Here is a 21,112-nt window from a genome sequence, read left to right on the forward strand (position 1 = left end):
TTAAACTTTCCCTCAAAAGACAGATGTCATTTTGGCAGGTTTCCCAAAAAAGGTTTTTGTTTTACAGTGGTATGTGAAATCAATTTCCATAAAACCAACAGATTAAAATCCCTTCTCTGTTGTAAAAGAAAAAGATAAATAAATTAAAAAGGCATTAAAAAGTGCTTTTCTCTCCCTTAAAACCTTTGAAAGCTTTGCTAATATTCAAATGAGGAGTTTCTCTCTCTGATACCACAGCAATCATTTTTTATTTCTGCTTCTTGAGCCTTTCCAGCAGATCAGGGCAGACAACATCATCCAATAACAGCTGAAATTATTCAGAGCAGTGTTTATCTCTTGGCTGTTTGTAATTGCTTTAGTTTATTTATTTATTTTTATCTTAAATGTCGCATGTAGGAAATACATGGAAAGACTTCATGCTGCTTAGAAGCAGCCAGCTGGAAATTTCTTGGATCACATACATTAATACATACATAAGCAAGGCCAGATATATACTAAGGTCTTCTACACCATCCTCCCCGTCGCAGGATGTCCTTTTTGTCAGTATATGAATGCTAGGGGATATATAACAAATGGCAGTTTTGTCTTAGAGGCGAGGCAGGGATTTGTGATTAACCTTCTGAAACTGGCCCAATTCCTAATCTTGCTTGAGATTCTTTTTCTCATGTTGCACACATCACTGAGTTTCCCTGCACATCAGAACCTCACCTGTTATTTGGGTGATAACAGGTATTGCTGCACCTCTCTTTTGTCTTATATCCTTAGCATAAGCATCCTTTCTTTTGTTGTGTGTTTCTGTACAGCAGTCAGGACCCTTGTCTGTCCTTAAAAACTGAATCAGATGTAGATATCCATGAATTATGGCTGATTTGAGCTAACATGGCCACATGATACACATCTACACAGAGGAATAACCTCAGATTGGAAAGTTTTGGCAGAATGAATGGCACTGCCCTGTGGCTTTTAGTTCTGGCACATTACGGTTTTAAAATATTTTTTGTGCTCCCCATCTTGGAAGTTTTTGTTCTTCCAAGGAGACCAGGTCTCCTGGGTATGATGTAATTTGGGATGCCTGGATGGGCATCAGGTGCCTGTGGATGGTTATCCCAGTTTGAAAGCTGTGGTACAAACTCAGTGGCATTACCTCTGCCCCGACTATGAACAGCAACCGTGTTTTTCTTTTTTCTCTGCAGTTCATTATTTCAATTCCGCCCTTGCCTACGTGCTTTTTAAGAACACTTGTGGTTGCTTGCATCACCATTTAGATTCAGTAATTTGGCTTATTGTATTCGCCACAAGTAGCCTGATTTCTCTCTTGAAATCCTGATGTAGTTTATGTACATGTTATCACAGGGACTAACAGTGGGGTTTATTTCATCTGACTTCAGTTGTTTATGAGGCAGTCATCCTAGCCTCTCTTTATAGTCCACAATAAGAAATAAGCACTTTGAGGGTGAAATTCATCTGACCTATTTGATATCAGTACTTCAGAAAGAGATGACTCATACCCTGGAAATGCTGATTCCTCTCCAGCGACTATAAAGGCAGCCTACATCATTAACTGGGATGTAGACATTTGCTCAGATTAATCCAGAATAAGAGCCCTAGCTCTGCATCGGGACTCTGGTGGGCTCGATGCTGAGTAAACGCCAAACAAGATGTTCCACCCTTAATGGGTTCATGCTATAAGATAGGAGACATACAGATACAGTCAGAAGGGAACACTGTGACCATAATAGTCAGCACTGAGAGGTAATGACCTCAGCACTAAAGCAACTTAAATTCTATCAAGCTTTTGAGGAAGGATTTGGATAACAGCAAATTCATGTTGCACATGGGTATGGGAGAACACATCCCAAATGAATGGACTGCTCTCAGCAAAAGGAAATGCATGTTTTGGGCTGAAGTCTTGTCATGTTGATGCTGGAAGCTTATGTCATGGGACCATGTGAAGTGGGAAATAAGCTTACAATCCATAATAAAAGATTGGGATGAGCTGTAAAGGATATTGATAGTAAAGAGAGATCATGCACAGTTCAAAGAGAAGGGTGATATGGTTAAAGCCAGAGAGAAAGATGTTGAATCAATCAAGATGCAAGCTGATGAGAAGCTGGATAAGAGTATTATCTATGTGGATTGTTAAGATGTTATGCTGGAAAAAGATCTGTAAGAGAGCAGAGAAAGGACTGAGTTAAAGAGAACACTCAAGCCACTGGACTGAATGCCAAGAAAGCAAGCTCCATTCACATCATTTCAGCTAGTGCATACTGGACAATGTTCATTTTGAAAGGAAAACGTGGACTTACAGTGCCAGCTTGAAATAAATAAAAGCAAAAACTAACAACAACAACAAAACCAAAACTGCAAACATATTCTAAGGAAGGAAATAGCACTGGGACAACAATGATTCTTCTTTAACAATACTTCTCTGATTATTTTTCTTCTCAATTTTTCTTCTTTTAGTTTTGCTCGTCCAGGGAAAGGTTCATGGCTTGGTAAAGGCAACCTGGAGGCGGGACCAGACCAGTCCAGTATGTCATTAGAAAATCTAGTGTTTGGAGCTGGCTACTGTAAACCCACTTCTTCAGAGGTAAGGAGGATGAACAATGATGTCTTACTTCCATTTGGTCACACAGAGTGTCCACATTATCTGTGAAGAACATACCCTGGTTTATATTGCTAGTAGAGGGATTTTGTTGTAGGAAGAACCCTTCAAACATTTCTGCACAAACCACCTGGCACCTGGATACACAGTTCCTGGGTGTTCAGCCCCCACCTATATGAACCATTTCAGAAAAATTCAAGATGTATGGATATATCCCTGATTGCCAATGACGCTTTTAAGGCAGGATTCACTTGACCAGTTGTCTGCTGTAAGGTGAAACTAATTATTCAGTAAAAGATCCTTGCTTTCAGGTCCTATGTTCGACAGCCAGAGGACTTGAGTCATTATTAGGAATGTTGTGAAGGAAGGGCTTGTGTCTGGAGTATTGAGTATCGTGTGTGCTGGTGACGGGGCGTTACGCACATTGCCTTACTCAAGGCAGGTCCCACAGTTAGTGTATGCCTTTGACCTTATTACTTACTGCAGGTGAAGAGGAGAAATTATTGTGCAATTTTTAGTACAAAGTTGTTTGTTTGGAAAATAATGATTAATTGGGGTATTTTTGTTTTGTTTTGTTTTGGTTTTTTAAGTGCTAGCTTTGAAGTGGTTTTTGTCAGAAACGTTTCCTCAGATCTAGAAACTCAACCCAGAATATTGGAATCGTTAACTTGTTAGGAAACCCTGATTCAAGGGTTCTGATTAACCTGCTGCCCCCAGCATCCCTCAACCTTTCCTGTTAAAGCTGTTCTGTTCTGTATAAATATTAAAAATATGCTAGCCTAGAGTGGCTGGTGCAGAAGAACTACCAGGGAATTAACTCAGACTGAGGGAACGTTTGGCCTGAGGCTGCTATCCGAACCATTGGGTCATTGTATGCTTTTGGCAAACAAACTGACCTCAACCTCTGCTTCTCTGGTAGACATCAGGTAAGTTTAAATAACTGATTCAAGTGTTTGTAGACTAATCTCTGTACATCTCTGTACATCACACAAGAGAGAAGCTTCTTTGGAGAGTCATTCCTAGTTTTCATTATCCTCTGCACAAAACTCTATTGTAAGAAGATAAATGGAAAGACTAACTCTCCACTCCCATTTTTCCTTTTACTCTCCATGGAAAAATCTTAGTCTGCTGTGATTAGGAAACCTTATTTTCTTCCCAAATGTTTTCCTTAGCTGCAAACTCTATTTTCTACCTATCTCTGTTGACTAACCTTCTTTGTTTATAGGGTTTTTTTCTTCTTTTTTTTTTTTTTTTTTTTTAAATGACAGCATAATTATTATCCTAGCAGGTGACCTATTGAATACCAAAATGAAAGCACTCTATCACGAACAGGCTTTAGCACTCTGTTACACTGCAGGTCATTCGAACGTCAAGCACCAAATAATCATAAATATAATGCTGCACACTCCACATCCACATGGTCAGATGTGCATTTGCTTAGCTTCAGAAACCTCTATAACTCATGACATCTGTTCTTGATCTAAGCATTTTAATTTAATAGACTGTGATGGCCTTTTTGCATATGCTATCCATGATGTATGATAATGAGCAAAGACTATTTCTCTTGGTTTAATGTAAAAGAATAAATAATTCAGAGCTAGAAAAGAAACTACTGTGGGGGTAAACCTAACTCCAAATGAGGGCCTTGTGACTGACTGCTGGTTTATGTGGGAGTTTATATCAAGCCATAAGGGATTGAAGGAAGAGGAGTAATATTATTTCTTACAGTGCTGTAATGCTTGACACTGGGCCAAGTTTACTTCCCTTTACAAATTTGTAATTCCAGGTTGTCTGAATGTTTGTTAAACGTAACTTCAACTGGACTATAGACGTGTCCAGGTTTGGGGAATTTTGCAATCACCATCAGTGGGCATGAGAATGGATCCTACCCTTTTCATTAGATGAAAACTGCAGACCTCTCTACTCACTTTATATATATTTTTGGTTCGACCTTGCCTACTGCATGTCCAAATTAGTAACTATTGGATACCTTAACTCAATATATACCACACTTTTTTTTGTTTGTTTGTTTGTAAGCTACTCTGATTTGATGCAACTGGTTAAATCTAGGCTAGAACAATTAACATATCTTGTCTTCCACAGCAGACAAAGCTTCACTGGGCAGCAGGACATGGGAAAATGAATTTTAAAGAGACTTTGGTTAGCTCCTTTCTATGTCATAAAATGCTGTGAAACAGTTAATGTTGGTCTATCCTGGTTTTTGTTTTGTTTTGCTTTCATCTCCGCAAAACTGAGTTTGGATCCTTCTACTTTTTATGCACATTTCTGTGTTTTCCTTGATCTGAGAAGTCTCCAGGCTTAAGCTCTTAAGATGTATCTCCTGGGCAAGGGTCTTCTGTCTGATGTCTTTTCTAGGGAACTGAATCTGATTATTCAGTTCTCTGTAAGACTGCAAACAATTGAGACTTTCCTTATTTGAGGTTTACCTATTGTGAATAAAGCAAAAAGAGCTTTTCCCCTGCCCTGGTTGCAGTCAGATTATTTTTCCATTATATTTCCATTTGAGCAGAAGCTTGTAATGAGTAGGAACTCTAAATCATTCCTACTGCACCCTCTTCCTTAAGTCTAGGAGCTGCATAGCTTAAAACCCTAGGAAATCAGTGGTTCACTGTGTCTGAGGCACTTAGTAACGCCACATTTTATTCATTTTCATAGGTTTGGCATAAATTCTACAAAGTTATGAAGAAGATTTGCTCATAAAAGTAAACTTTGCCCTCACTAGTGCCATCATACACAGTAGATGGACTAATGGCGTGGTGTGTTGGGTTTATGTGGCAAGGTTTTGTTAGCGGAGGGGGATGGGAGCAGGGGTGGCTTCTGTGAGAAGACACCAGAAGCTGCCCCAATGTTGGACAGAGCCAGCTCCAGCTGGCTCCAGGATGGACCTACCGCTGGCCAAAGCTGAGCCCATGAGCGACGTTGGTAGCACCTCTGTGATAACATTTAAGAAAGGGTAAAAAATACTGTGCAACAGCTGTAAGAAAGAATAGCAAAAAAATGTGAGAAACAAATAAGCAGGCACCAAGGTCAATGAAGAAGGAAGAGAGGAGGTGCTCCAGGTGCCAGAGCAGACATTCCCCTTCAGCCTGTGATGAAGACCACGGTGACGCAGGTTGTCCCACTGCAGCCCATGGAAAACTCCACGCAGGAGCAGGTGGCTCTGCCCTGAAGGAAGCTGGTTTTAGATTTGTTCTTATTTCTCATTCTACTCTGTTTAATTGGTAATAAATTAAATTCATTTCCCCAAAAAGAGTCTGTTTTGGCCATGATGGTAATTGGTAAGTAATCTCCCTGTCTTTCTCTTGACCCATGAACTTTTTGTTGTATTTTTCTCTCTCTGTCCTGTTGAGGAAGGGGAGTGATAGAGTGGCTTGGTGGGCACCTGGAAGCCAGCCATGGTCAACCCACCACACATGGTTCAGACAAGATTTGAACACATGGCTTCAGTAGAATAGTGGCTGGATTTACGGTAGTGCTAAGCCCTCAGGAAAGCCAGAATTGTGCTGAAATCTGATGTTAATACTACTAAGTCATGTTGTCCAGACATCTCTTGAATACAAAGTAGAGGACTCTTTTCTTGACATATCATCTCTAGGTCATACATCCCATTTTACCTCTTCCTTCCTCATAAAACATGGGTGCATCAGAGAGCTAATCTTCTTTTTAGGCCCATAGATTGACTGTGGAAGTTCTCATCTAGTTTACGTAGTTGATTTGCTTTTTTCTTACTGAAAATGCAAGTAACTGCCTTCATTTCTAAGAAAGTCTGTATCAATCATCAGCTTCTCTTGCCACTTCCTGAGCTAATCTTCTGTGTTTGGGCTGCTGAGGTGCCACTGCTTAATGATAGATCCTGAAGGTTCCTCGTTCTGCACTTCTGACTTCTCAGTGAGGAGACTAATTAAATGCCAGCGGCTTTGGACTGTACATGTGCATTTTCCCTAGCTCTCCCCAAGTGACTTCAGAACACCACTGACAGTTTCCTCATTTCCTAGCTTAGCAGAGTAGTTATAATATTTAATCCTATTTAAACCTTGGGTTTTTTTTAAGTCTTTCACTCTCTTCCCAGTCATCTACCCAGCAAACAGGGATCTTCCCTTTCTCCATTCTTCCTTCCCTCCTTCTCTATGATTTTCTCTCTATCTATACTACACTTTTCCTTTCAAGCAAAATTAAGACAACAAAGATATTTCTTATTGAAATAAGAAATTTTTGTTGTCAGATAAACATGAAGGAAGATGCTTTTGTGGTCAAAAAACTAGTAGAGAGCAATCTACAGAATAAGAAAATGTACTAGTACTTTCTCAAGCTCTCTTCAGCCCATAACCTGTACTCACAGGGTATATATATCACAGTAGATTAACATTATGTTCAAAGTAGGATCATATCTACTGCAGGCTTGGGAGATCTAGTGGGATGAAACAGACTCATGAGCTGTGTGTGACTGGCTTCCCTCAGGGGCATCTGAATTCCCCTCTGGGTCTGCTAAATTGCTTTTCTCTGTGAGGAAGTTCAAGGGGTTGTTTTGGATGTTACAAGGTCTGTATCTGAACGTCACACTGACTCATGCTTTCAGGTGATCTCAGCAGCTGTAAGAGCTGGACACTGAAAAATATCTGCAGATCCTACATCTACAATAAAATAAAAAGAAAATGTTCCTTGCAGAACTGAAAATTGAATGGTCACTTACACTTCAGGAGTTTTATGCCTTACGCTGTACCATACACCTCTTCTGTATCCACTGTTGTCAGGCTGTTTTAATATCTTTGTAATATTGTGCATTGCATGCCTGCTGTGTTATAATCAAGTTGAGTCAATGACATACTGGGGGTTATTAATAAACCGTACTCACAGTAATCTTATTTTCATTTGGATAGCAGTTGCACTGCAGATAAATTGACTTCTAAGTAATCAGATTGATTAATCACATGACTTCCCATTAGTAAGGCACTGGTGTTTGATAAGAAGTGTTCTTCTTCCATCTAGCACTGATGTAGCTATCCCAAAATATATAAAGTTTATGCCTGGCATAATACAAGAACTAGGAGTGTCATTCAAATAAAATTGCGTTGATAGTAAGAGTTCTTTTCCACAGACAGTTTGCTAATATTTTCATCTTTTCAGCAACGTATGAAAAACCTAGGCTGTTTCAGCCTGATGCCAAAACATTACTCAAACCCACATTTTTATGTCACATAGGAGTCATCTGTGTTTTATTCTTTTCTTCTGTATAGTTATGGCTCTTTGGCCATGATACTTTTTCAGCTCTTGAGAAAGGAAGGTGGTGCATCAGAGAATAGCCCGTGTAGGATCCATTCCATCCCATTGTGGGAATTGTAGTATGCCCTGAAATCCCAGTTTAGCTGGGAGAAGAGGAAAACACAGCTGAGAATTTCATTCCTCTTCAGACATAGGAACCTTTATGTAGAGATTCCTGTTATCGTTTTTTGTATTTATTGGCACAGCAGCCATCTTTCTAACTTAATTCCATTGTTCCTTTTTTTTTTTTTTCAGGGCATCTGCTGTGTCCTGAGCCCAAAACAAAATTGTATGAGAAAGACAGAGTGTTGTGGTTTAACCCGGCAGGCAGCTAAACACCACACAGCCGTTTGCTCACTCCCCGCCCCGCAGTGGGATGGGGGAGAGAATCGGGGAAAAAGAAGTAAAATTTGTGCATTGAGATAAAGACAGAAAAGGAAGGGAAAACAATAATAATAATAATAATAATGATAAAAAATATATATAAAATAGGTGATGCTCAATGCAATTGCTCACCACCCGCCGAACAATGCCCAGCCAATTCCCGAGCAGCAATCGCTGCCCCTCGGCCAACTCCCCCCAGTTTATGTACTGAGCATGACGTCACATGGTATGGAATGTCCCTTTGGCCAGTTTGGGTCAGCTGTCCTGGCTGTGCCCCCTCCCAGCTTCTCGCTGGCAGGGCATGAGAAGCTGAAAAGTCCTTGACTAGTGTAAGCACTACTCAGCAACAACTAAAACATTGGTGTGTTATCAACATTATTCTCATCCTAAATCCAAAACACAGCACTGTGCCAGCTACTAAGAAGAAAATTAACTCTATCCCAGATGAAACCAGGACAGAGAGAAAGAGAGAGGGAGGGAGGGAACAGGGGAGGCTGAGGGAGAGGGTTACTGGTGAGGGAAGGCAAGGCAAGGCAAGGCAAGGCAAGAAAAAAAAAAAAAGGTGTTAGGTTTGCAAAAGAACTAAAACTTTGCAAAAGACTAAAACTCCACTGTTTCCTTTTAAAGGAAGAACAACGTATATTTTTCTCTTTTTTTCCCTTTGAAACTAACAGAGGATCTCCATCTCCTGCTAGAAATAAAGGGACCTGATGTGTCTAGAGGGCTGTGAAGTTGCCAGAAGTTTTTGTAATTTTTTTTTTTCTTAACTGTGTACCAAGGGAGATGTTTTACAAACAATGCCTGACTATTTACAAACTTAAGGCATAGTTAAGATTCTGATTATACCAATTTAGAAGTTGAGTATGTAAGACAACTGGTATATAGTATTTAATGTTTAAAAAATAATGATTTTTTAAAAAAAAACCCAGTATTTAAAATAGCTTTTACCTATAATTACTCCATATAACTAATCCAGACTGCAGAAGTGTAGTTTACATCAGAATTTCAACCTGAAATGTTAATTTTACATGGAAACGGCTTTACTTTTTGGTATCAGACTTCTCTGCTTTGGGTGTGAGTGTGGTATGGAAAGTACATCTTTCATGTATTAGCATGTATTTGTAATGGGTGGTTTTAAAGGAACAGGATTCTTTCAGTGTCTTGCTTATGCAAATGGTGATTAGTTGTGATTGAGACTCCAGCAGATGTCCAATGCATAATCGTTCTGAAATAGTAAGAGCGCTGATATACTGTTCTTTATAAGGTGTAATGACAAGTATCTTTAATCAGTGTGTTCAGGGCACCGTTTGTGATAATTACTGATGAAGTCTTTAATCTTTAGTTGCCTGAAGATAAATGGCTGATCGTTAGAAAGAACTAAATTATTTCCTAGCTGTAGCAGAAAACATGGTAACTAATAATGTGACAATAACTGGTTTCTTTAATCATTGGCATATTTCTTTTCTGTGGCTCTTACTTTTTGATCTGGCATATGCGGGGTACAGCAAGGCAATGATCTGCATTATGGTAGAGTTCAAAACTGAGATTAATTTCAGATTAGGCCTAAAACATGATGTTGAAAAAGCTTTGCAATCTTTTCACTGTGGGTGTTCAATGAAAATGTCATGAAATCGTCTGGAGATTCTTGTGAGACTCTAGACAGGACAGTGATGGAGTCTTCTTCTGGAGAAAATCCTCAGGAATTTCTCATACTGGACTGGTAATTGGTTCCTTTTGAAAATCAATAGAATTTGCATAGGAAGTTCCATTTTTCATGTCTTTTTTTGTTATTTTTCTGCAATGCTTATGTATTGGAAAGAATCAGACTGCTGTATTCTCTTTACAAATCTCCCTGTTTCTCTGCATACCACTGTGAAAAAGTTGATCACATCTAGACTTGTATAACTGAAAAGAAGTTTTTAATAGCTAATTTAAAGTAGTTGTGAGTAGAGTGGTAAAAGGCAGACTGAACATGAAGAACTTATTTCTCTTTCACAGCTATTATTACAGTTATATACTGAAGAACTTATTTGGCTCCCATCACATTATTTTCTCACTTTAGGGCTGAAATCCACTGATGTGGTTTGTACAGTTATTCACTTGAAAGACATTCTTTCAATTAAAGTTTTCCCTTTCTACAGATTTTTACAGCACTGATTTTTGAAGAAGTTTATAGGAGGGGGCTTGGGACAGATGTTTCTTTCTTTCTTCCCTGAAGTGGAGTGTACAAGCAGCAGGAACAGCCTTTCTACTCTTTACTTTAGGAATTGGACTTGGCTGCTCTCTACCTTTTGATAGAGTGCTCTATGTTTCAGTTTTTCTTTCTTCTCAGTATTTTTTTCCCGGTGGTATTTTGTTGAAAAATTATCTTCATATGCCCTAAAGAACGCTACAATAATTCCCACTGACTGATGATGAGAGAGGTCTTGAAAGGAGACCTAATCAGCTCTCATAGCTTCCCAGCTGATGGCCTTTCCAACAGGAGCACCGATGCCAACAACAGCACAGTCAAGATCCATCATCTGGAAGCTAACCCTTTGCTATTGGCAAGTGTCCCAGACAGCAGCTCGGGGACTGGGGAATGAGAAAAGAGATTCCCTCTTTTTCCAACCACTTTGTCTTGTTTTGTGGAAACAAGACTTCAAGTGACAGCAAGAGCCTGTACCGCTGTTCAAAGCCATCATGTCAGTCATAATGACCCAAGAATCAGTTTCACAGCTAGTATGAATTATAAGTTTTGGTGCAGTGCTCCGGAGGAACACTTAGAAACACAGTCCCCACGACATCAGCTTGTGCACAAATGAATGCCCCTGCTCCAACGATCTCACAAGTTCTCTGAGGATCAGACAAGTTTCAGCAGCCTGACAAACAGAAATAAATGGGCTAAGAGAATAGAGATGGTTGAGTGTGTTATGATTCTCAAAAGTATTGCCAACAGAGGTGAATAACATTATACAAAAGTTTAGCCAATATAGATAAAGCATTTTTTGAAGCTTCATGGCAAGATAAGAATAATTTTAGAAGCTCTTCAGTACAAGAATAGGTCCTCCTGAAGTTGGTTTGACCCAATCACATGTTCAGAGTCTGTACTGGAGTGTTTTGATGAATGGCAAAAAACAAAGTTTTTGGACAGAAGTGGGTAATGCTTCAAGGAAGTTCTTTGCATAACCAAGAAAGATGTGTGAGTATTCAGGCAGTTAGACATATGAGTATTCGGGTCAGAATCTGGGTCTAAAGATTTATTTAGGGCAAGCTAGATACAGTGAGATGCATATGAGCTTACACTACTTCTTTGACTGGCATAAACCTTGAGAAATCAAGCTTCCAGTCAGTCTGGTTTTACAGTAGTATTTACCCCTGCTGTTCCCAGATTCATAGCATGATATTTGAATAGGTTCTGATGCATTGATGCTGTCTGTGCACTCAGTCACTATATTATCCCAGGATAGCTGGGTGTGTCATGGAGTGTGAAGGAGCTGCAGTATCATTCATGTGTAGCTTCTGGTTTCTAGTAAGTCAGATAAGGCCAAGAGCCTATTCCCATCACTTTTCTTCCTTGTCATGTTCATAGAAACATAGAATAGTTTGGGTTGGAAGGGACCTCTAAAGGTCATCTAGGCCAACCCCCCTGCAATGAGCAGGGACATCTTCAATCAGATCAGGTTGCTCAGAGCCCCGTCCAACCTGACCTGGAATGTCTCCAGGGATGGGGCATCCACCACCTCTCTGGGCAACCTGTGCCAGTGCTTCACCACCCTCAGCGTAAAAAATTTCTTCCCTATATCTAGTCTGGATCTACCCTCTTTTAGTTTAAAACCATTACCCTTTGTCCTATTGCTACAGGCCCTATTAAAAAGTCTGGCCCCATCTTTCTTATAAACTCCCTTTAAGTATTGAAAGGCTGCAATAAGGTCTCCCAAGATGTTCCTAAACTCTTTCCGTGTGCAATAAAAAGCCATAAAGTCAGTTGAAGGCACTATATGTCTACTCTTTGATGACCCAAACCAAGAGTCATTGTCAGGTTTTTGTTAGGTCTTGAAGCAATCTGCAATGTCTCTGTTGGAATTAGGTCTACCTGGCATTGGTAGACAGAGTCGGCTGATGAGAAGCAAGGGTGAAAGCCTGAACAGGACAGAGGGGTACCTCCAAAGCAGTGTTAACTCATGTTCCTGGGGGTGGTAAAGCACTGTTTCTTCTCTATGTATTGTATTTCTTTTGTAAACAAATACAGTTTGACTCTCCAGAGCTGTCAGTCAAACCCTCTTTCTCCTCTATGGAACTCACTAGAAGTATTTTATTTAAAACCATAAAATGATGGCCTGCAGAATAAATGGTAAGCTACTCATGGCTCATGAAATTTGATTGTCTTTGAGCGTAAATTACTTGAGGGGTGCTATATGTACTATGCATAATACAGGAAGTATCTACTGGGCTGGGAAAATGAACCTGTGAAAATGTAATACTTATGCAAATTTATACAGCTCCAGCTATTCAAAAGTTCCCCATTTTGTTGCAGTAAATTATAGCAAATTAATATAATTGCCTTCAAGTACCATACCCAGGAAAGTTTCTGATTAGCCATTATTTCTGTTTCAGTATTAAAATAGAAATTGTGGATTTCTGAAGTGATAAAAAGGACTGTATATTGTTTTATAATTGGCTTTGCAATTTGATGTATGTTTGCATGCATGTCAAAGAGCTATAAATGATTCATTGCCTGAGAGTGTCATAAGTGAAGACTTCAGGAATGCGGCATAATGACAGCATTAGACATTGAGCTGTTTTCTGACATCAAAAGATGTAGAAACCGCATTCCCCCACATCAAAGAAAACAGACCAGCATTATAGCACCTAGGCCAAAGCGGAACATTTCTTGTGCAGACTGATTGTTTGCGTGTAACCAGGGCTGTAAATTATTATTTTGGGTTGTGATTGGTTGAAATACAGTAATACTCCAGAAAAAAACAGGTTTTGAAACATTGTGAAGAGAAAAATCCAACGGATCTCATTTGGTCACTTTGAAAACTTGAATTAACTGAGTGATGGAACTCTCTGCGCCACAGAGTTATCTTCAGAAAAATAACTGGGAAAGGAATGGAAATTGATATGTCTTACTTGGTTTTACAACAAACCTTGGAGTAGGATCTTGCAAGAGATCTTCTGTTGATTATTTTTCACAATACAATACTGGACAAAATTCAGGTAACCTGAAAAATAGCATATTTAGAACCAATAAAAGGATTCTTTTTTTCTCCATTTTTATAGACCATAAGACAGCTGGTATAACACATTGCCAGAAGGTGCTTCTGTGAAATTTGTAGGATTTGCCACAATTGTGCAAAATGACAGCACCAACAATTCCTACAGTCCTTGTTCAGAAAGGATGGGAGCTGTGAGAGCTGTGGCATAAACCAATCTTTGGGCAATTTGAGGAAGACTTTGCCTGAAGGCATGCAATTTCTGAAGCTGTCAGGGCTTAGGTTTGGATTTTTTTTCTTTGTTTACTTCTGTCTCCTCAGTGAGTATTTGATATTTAACTATGATTGGTTGCAAAACGCAAGGCTTGTTGGACTTCTGTTTTGATCCAGTTTGACAGAGCAAAATATACAAATCAGCATATTTTGCTCACATGTTTGGGGAAGAATGAGAAGTCAGTCGTGAACCAAGTAGAAAGAGGGGGATATGCAAGAACATTTGTAAATAATAATAAAAAATAATAGTGCTATCAATAGAGACATGATTTCTTCCCACCTGCATATGACTCATAGGAACCTACTTGGTAACACTGTGGCTATGTAACAGACTGAAAGAAATAATAAAATAAAAAATCTGCCTTAGTAATGAAATGTCAAACTGCTTAAAAAAATAAACCCATAAATGTTGAAGTAATTTGTCACTGCCAAAAGACAACTAAATATTTCCTCTTTAGCCATTGTTTGACAGTGTTACTAATGTTTAAATTCACCAAGCTGAGAAAGAGATCAGAAAGTGTTATGGTTGTTCTAATTTTTATCTCCATTTGTGAAGAGAAAGCTAATTAACCAGCATGCAGCAACTGCTCTGATTATAGAGATCTCCACACTGAATACTGGGCAAAGCTCTGAAATAAATAGATTTGGGTGGGCATGGTTGGCACCATATCCCTTCTCCCCTATGACACTCTGTGTGATCAAGAACTAAAATGACCCACTGGGAAGGTATGTTCAGATAATAGTTATTGTAAAAGTCATTTCAGAAGCCAAACCAGTGGGAGTAGAATGACAGCATTCAAAGTGATCTTGGCCACCTGCAGAAGTAGTCTGAAAAGCAAACGGTGCAATTAATAAACATCCTGTTCCTAGGCAGGAATGACAACATATCACAAATCCCAAGAGGCTCATGTCCCTATATGCCTTTCTACTAAAATAATTCACAAGCCTTCTTGGTTTCTTGATGTCACCATGCCATGTTGCAAGACAGTAGATATGTGTTCTTCACAGTTAATAACAGTGGGTCTTGATTAGAGCAAAAGCTCAGGCCCTTCGATTGATAGGGAATATAGACAAACGTTGTAATGCACAGAGATCCTGTTTCGTTTTTGGTTTTGTTTGTTTTTTTTTTTTGGTCTGGCCTCTTTGAGATCTAGGTTCCCCAAGAAAAGGAAATAACTCTTATTTTATATTGTATGATGCTTGAATAATGGTCCTCAGATTTTGCTTGTGGCAGCATCAAACTCATAGAGGTCTTTTCTGCAAAATGTGACCTGGAAATGAGGAAATTCATCACCTCATTTAAGTGGGACTTGCTTTTTGATAATATTTTTAGTATGCTTTATACACTTTTGTCCTGCCTGGTTCTTTATATATTCCTTTCTTTGGACAGGAGGATCCCTGTCTTTGCCTTTGAATCTTTCCTTCTGCACAAATGTCAAACACACTCATCCCAGTGATACGTGAGAAGCAAATACTATTTCTATTTCTAAGTCTTACACCAGTCATGAAAGAAGAGATACAGAAACAGAATACTACTTCTTGGAGTAACCAGCAATCCATATCCTCCCATTTCTTATTACACATCTTCCAAAGTAAGACTCCAGTCTTATGTCTCCATCTAATTTCTCTTTCTCCTTCCCCATAGATCAGGATCCATGTCCACTTTGTCACCAAATTCCCCACTTGCTAGCTGTGGGCTCTTTTTGCCTCTGCTCAGCTTATAGGTAATGCTGGTACATAGTCAATAGGCTGCACCAATGAGCTCATCTTTCATTTCAGATACATTTCTCTAACTCAGGTTACTGCTGTGTATAACTTGGGCATGATTTGTGTACCACCAGGGTCATAAGTACCAGAACTTCCTGGCTGGTATCTTTTACATAACCTCCAGATTTGGAACATAGTCTTCAAAATAAACAATTTTTCAGGCTGCAGTAACACTAAAAATCCATCCTTTATCTTATGACAAGTTGGTGCTCCAGTGTTTGAAGTAATTAACTCTTCCTCCATTTATGGACATATTTGTAGCTGACTATAGTTTTATTTTAAGAGAGAAGCAGGATGGATGCAGAGTGGTTGGGCTTTTTAGGCTTAAAATGGCAGCTTCATGTGCTACTGCCTCAAGGTCTTCACACAACTCAAGCACAGTTTGTTGGGAAATTTCACTGGGCCCAAGCTAAGTTTTCATTGTCATGATCTGCTCCATAAAAAAAGCGAGCTTGGTTGCTATAGATAGATTTCTTTAATGAGACTGCTGAGTTGATCCTGTGCTTAGTGGTAGGATATCAGTCAGGACCCTCTTCCTCTGATTCCAGTGATAATACTCCACCTTAAAAATAGGACTCATCAAGTGTTTGATCACTGTGATATTGACTTTTGAGGCAACTTCTGTGAACATTTTGGAAGGGCAAAAAGGGAACCAAATTTCAGAAAGCCCAAATGGAGTAGCAGTGGGACAAGTGCAGTGCAACTTAAGTTATTTCTCAAAACTGAATGATGTGCAGAGGATGCAGCGTCAGCCTAGTTCTCCTCTTATAAGTTGTAGCCCACTGTATGCCATTTTCCTAACAAGTGGGAGAGCCCAAATACTGTGGTCAGAGATAGGAAGGGGTGATGCCATCGCTGAGTTCAGTCCACCACCGTTGTGGGAAACTGTGAAATAGGCATGTATTATAACAGGTTGGAATATATTTTCCATACAAACATCCTCTCTGCATCCTACTGTTTACTGTTCCCCAGCTTAAAAAGTTTCTGTGGCATCCTGTGCTATGTTACATGGTTCAGCACATGACAATTCATCTAGTTTCACAATGTACAGATGAGTTTAAAGTATGTTTTAATTTGTATCTGTAGCGCATTAAGAGGGTGTGCAAGGTCTGTTATGGTGCTTAAGTGACAAGTCTTGAAATGTGAAGCCACGATAATTAGCTAACTTGCAATCGCTATTAAAAATGTCTTAAAAAAAAAAAAAAAGAAAAAAGGAAGGGTGTTTCATTTCACTCTGAACAAGGAAATACTTTATTTCTAAGTTGACCTAACATGTTCTTTTTTTCCCAGTTTGGGCATCAAACTGTAAAATTATTCCTGTAGCTCTAGTCATAATATGATAATAATTATTACTATTCAATTATTCCTGTAGCTCTAGTCATATGTGAATAGAGATCCAAGCCTGAAGTCACTTTCTGTCTGGCAGTGACTGGGAGTATTTAATAGAGCCTGGCATTTCTAAATAGGAAGCTGTGGTCCTCACTGTTGCTTTTATTAAATAAAGAGCATTTCAGAGTCACCATTTGTTCTGGGTCTGTGCATCAAAAAGCAACACTGAACCAAGTAGTTCAGTGCATGCAGTTTGATAGAAGTTCATTGTGTTTAATAGTGTATTGTGCCAAACACTATGAGAGAAATGGCATCTGCAAGAGAACTGGTTTTAACTCATTTGTTTGTCAGGTCCAAACTAGCCCACATGCTCTGACAAAGTGTCTTCAGTTGGCTCTTGTAGCAGCCATGGCCATACCCTCCTGCAGGGAACACTGTGAGGACAACACAAGATGGGACCTTCACTTCCCTACATGCCTCTTCGCTTCCATCTCAGGTCCCTCCAGTTCCTGCTTTTTCTCTAAGTTAGAGGATTTCCAAGCTCACACTAGACCCAGACAAATATATGCTCTGGGACTGGTTGTCAGCTCCTTGGAGCCAGCAGCTACCACTGGGTGAAGAATCCAAATCATTATGTCTGAAATGTTCGTACTGTTTGAGGGAAGAAAATGTCTATTCAAATTTGGGATGCCCCGCAGTTCTCTCCCTCTGCCTGCACCTGAAAAGAGTTGCTCAGATGATCTTTCTGAGCATTAGTTTTCTCAAATGTAAAACATGGAAAATGGCACTGACTTACTTATGATGCACGTCAGATTTTATAAATTACAACCACGATATAAAACCAGAGCCTCTTAATCTTTGTGTATTGTTTTTATTGCCATTTATATTTTAGTATTTCCAGGCTGACATAAATATAACCCCCCAATTAAATCCTGATTCTGGCTCCAAAAGCTGGAGAATTAAAAAAATAAATTAAATTATCATAGAATCATAGAATCATTAAGGTTGGAAAAGACCTCTAAGATCATCAAGCCCAACCGTCAACCAAACACCACTAAACCATGTCCCTAAGTGCCGCATCTACACGTCTTTTAAATACTTTCAGGGATGGGGACTCAACCACTTCCCTGGGCAGCCTCTTCCAATGCTTAACCACTCTTTCAGTAAAGACATTTTTCCTCACGTCCAATCTAAACCTCCCCTGGCGCAACTTGAGGCCGTTTCCTCTCGTACTTGGGAGAAGAGACCAACACCCACCTCGCTACAACCTCCTTTCAGGGAGTTGTAGAGAGCGATGAGGTCTCCCCTCAGCCTCCTTTTCTCCAGGCTAAACAACCCCAGTTCCCTCAGCCACTCCTCAGAAGACTTGTTCTCCAGACCCCTCACCAGCCTCGTTGCCCTTCTCTGGACACGCTCCAGCACCTCAACGTCCTTCTTGTAGTGAGGGGCCCAAAACTGAACACAGTATTCGAGGTGCGGCCTCACCAGGGCTGAGTACAGGGGCACGATCACTTCCCTACTCCTGCTGGCCACACTGTTTCTGATACAGGCCAGGATGCCATTGGCCTTCTTGGCCGCCTGGGCACACTGCCGGCTCATGTTCAGCCGGCTGTCAACCAGCACCCCCAGGTCCTTTTCCGACAGGCAGCTTTCCAGCCACTCTTCCCCAAGCCTGTAGCGCTGCATGGGGTTGTTGTGGCCAAAGTGCAGGACCCGGCACTTGGCCTTGTTGAACCTCATACAGTTGGCCTCGGCCCATCGATCCAGCCTGTCCAGGTCCCTCTGCAGAGCCTTCCTACCCTCGAGCAGATAAACGCTCCCGCCCAACTTGGTGTCGTCTGCAAACTTACTGAGGGTGCACTCAATGCCCTCATCCAGATCATTGATAAAGATATTCAACAAGACCGGCCCCAGTACTGAGCCCTGGGGAACACCGCTCGTGACCGGCCGCCAACTGGATTGAACTCCATTCACCACAACTCTCTGGGCCCGGCCGTCCAGCCAGTTTTTGACCCAGCGCAGAGTCCACCTGTCTAAGCCGTGAGCCGCCAGCTTCTCGAGGAGAATGCTGTGGGAGACGGTGTCAAAGGCCTTGCTGAAGTCCAGGTAGACCACATCCACAGCCTTTCCCTCATCCACTAGGCGGGTCACCTGGTCATAGAAGGAGATCAGGTTGGTCAAGCAGGACCTGCCTCTCACGAATCTGTGCTGGCTGGGCCGGATCCCCTGGTTGTCCCGCTCATGCCTTGTGAGCACCCTCAAGATGAACCGCTCCATCATCTTCCCCAGCACCGAGGTCAGGCTGACAGGCCTGTAGTTCCCCGCATCCTCCTTCCAGCCCTTCTTGTAGATGGGCGTCACATTGGCAAGCCTCCAGTCGCCCGGGACCTCCCCCGTTAACCAGGACTGCTGATAAATGATGGAGAGTGGCTTGGTGAGCTCCTCCGCCAGCTCTCTCAGCACTCTCAGGTGGATCCCATCCGGCCCCATAGACTTGTGAGCATCCAGGTGGCGTAGCAGGTCATTGACTGCTTCCCCTTGGATTATGGGGGGTTCATCCTGCTCGCCGTCCCTGTCTTCCAACTCGGGGGGCCGAGTACCCTGAGGATAACTGGTCTGCCTGTTAAAGACTGAGGCAAAGAAGGCATTGAGTACCTCAGCCTTTTCCTCATCCTCGGTGACAATGTTCCCCCCTGCATCCAATAAAGGATGGAGATTCTCCTTGGCTCTCTTCTTGTCATTAATATATTTGTAAAAACATTTTTTGTTGTCTTTAATGACAGCGGCCAGATTGTGTTCTAGCTGGGCTTTTGCCTTTCTCATTTCTTCTCTGCACGGCCTAACGAGATCCCTGTACTCTTCTTGAGTCGCCTGCCCCTTCATCCACAAGCGGTAAACTCTCCTTTTTTTCCCGAGTCCCAGCAAGAGCTGGAATGTCACATTCACTAGGAAATGACGGTTCAAAACTGTATGAAACTGTATGAAAACTGTATGAATTACTGTCTTGTTTTTTTTAGTAAGCACTGGGATGGAACTTCTCTGCCTATCTCTGAATTGTCTGTGTCTGAACTTTCAGTTTAATTTTCCTTCATACGCAGTCTGTGGAAAGCAAGGAGCATTTCTAGGGGATAATGCATTATAACATCAATATTTGAAGTAGAGGGGATGAACTGTGCTCCAAAAATGCCTGTTTCTCTCTGTGTTATGAAAGGAGTCCACGGTGATAAGCTGAGCTGGACATGTTTACAGTCCAAATATAAAAGTTTTGCTAGATACTAGTCTCACCATTCTTATGTGAGCAAACTGGGATATGTGTTAGAGCTTTGATCAGTGCCGCCTACGTAATTAATTGCAAACATTTTAAAACAAAACTATTAGGATGCTATAAAATCCTGGGAAGCATGTATTTATTTATTTATTTATTCATTCATTCATGTATTTAATATAAGACAGTACGTAGCATTGATGCAAAAAGCAAAACTCCTCCGCCAGCTGCTATGCTGCATGATTACACAGCATAAAGCCATCTATGTCCCAGCCAGAGCAGCAGCTGAATGTATCCTTCCCTGTTGCTATGTATAAAAGTTGAATCAAACCTTTTTTTGGTATTTTCTGTTGTCCTGAATGCCAATTCGAATGGCACAATTGTATTACGCCACTGAACAGGATCTCCTTCTATAAGTGTGAGTGTGTGGATACAGGTGGGAGAGACAAAAAAAATGTTAACAAGTGTCCTTTTAAAACTTGACTGGTTTTATGCCTGCTGCCTGCAGTGATGTGTAATAACAAGGCAGCTCTTCAGCTCAGGGGTCCTTGTTTGATCACAGCAACAGGAGTGGATTTGCCTTCCTTATCTGTGAGTAAGCAGCATGGACTCTCTTTAATCAGAAAGGACAATGTACTAAGGCCCTTTTTGATGTCTCCACTGTGATATTTTGTTTAGGAGGTCAGAATTTACACCATATGTATGTGTGTATTTATAAATATTAAATTTAAAATTACAAATAAAGACCAGCTTTTATATATATATCTGTCTCTCTACCTATTTATGCATCTGGTAGATATAAACAATTTTTTGCATAAACAATTATTTTCAAACAGTTTGAAAATCAACCACTGTTTTTTTCCCATAAAATAATTATTCAGTATTGCTGTATCATCTCTTAGCCAAAGGATACTTCAGTATGCTCTCTCCATGTTCCCTACACAGACTCTTAATAATAACAACAAGATGAAGATATGGACTAATATGTATTATTTTCATACATATATCCAA

General features: G+C 40.5%; 1 protein-coding gene across 1 annotated transcript in view; it reads left to right on the forward strand.

Annotated features, from left to right (window-relative positions):
- FAM135B (family with sequence similarity 135 member B) overlaps window positions 1-21,112 on the forward strand; it is a 222,776-nt gene that overhangs the window by 158,478 nt on the left and 43,186 nt on the right. Inside the window, exon 7 of the mRNA XM_076329049.1 lies at window positions 2,464-2,590. Within this exon, the coding sequence (XP_076185164.1) occupies window positions 2,464-2,590 (127 nt within the window). The remainder of the gene's footprint in view (window positions 1-2,463; window positions 2,591-21,112) is intronic.

Source organism: Aptenodytes patagonicus, chromosome 2, assembly GCF_965638725.1.
Source record: "Aptenodytes patagonicus chromosome 2, bAptPat1.pri.cur, whole genome shotgun sequence".
Taxonomy (NCBI): Eukaryota; Metazoa; Chordata; class Aves; order Sphenisciformes; family Spheniscidae; genus Aptenodytes; species Aptenodytes patagonicus.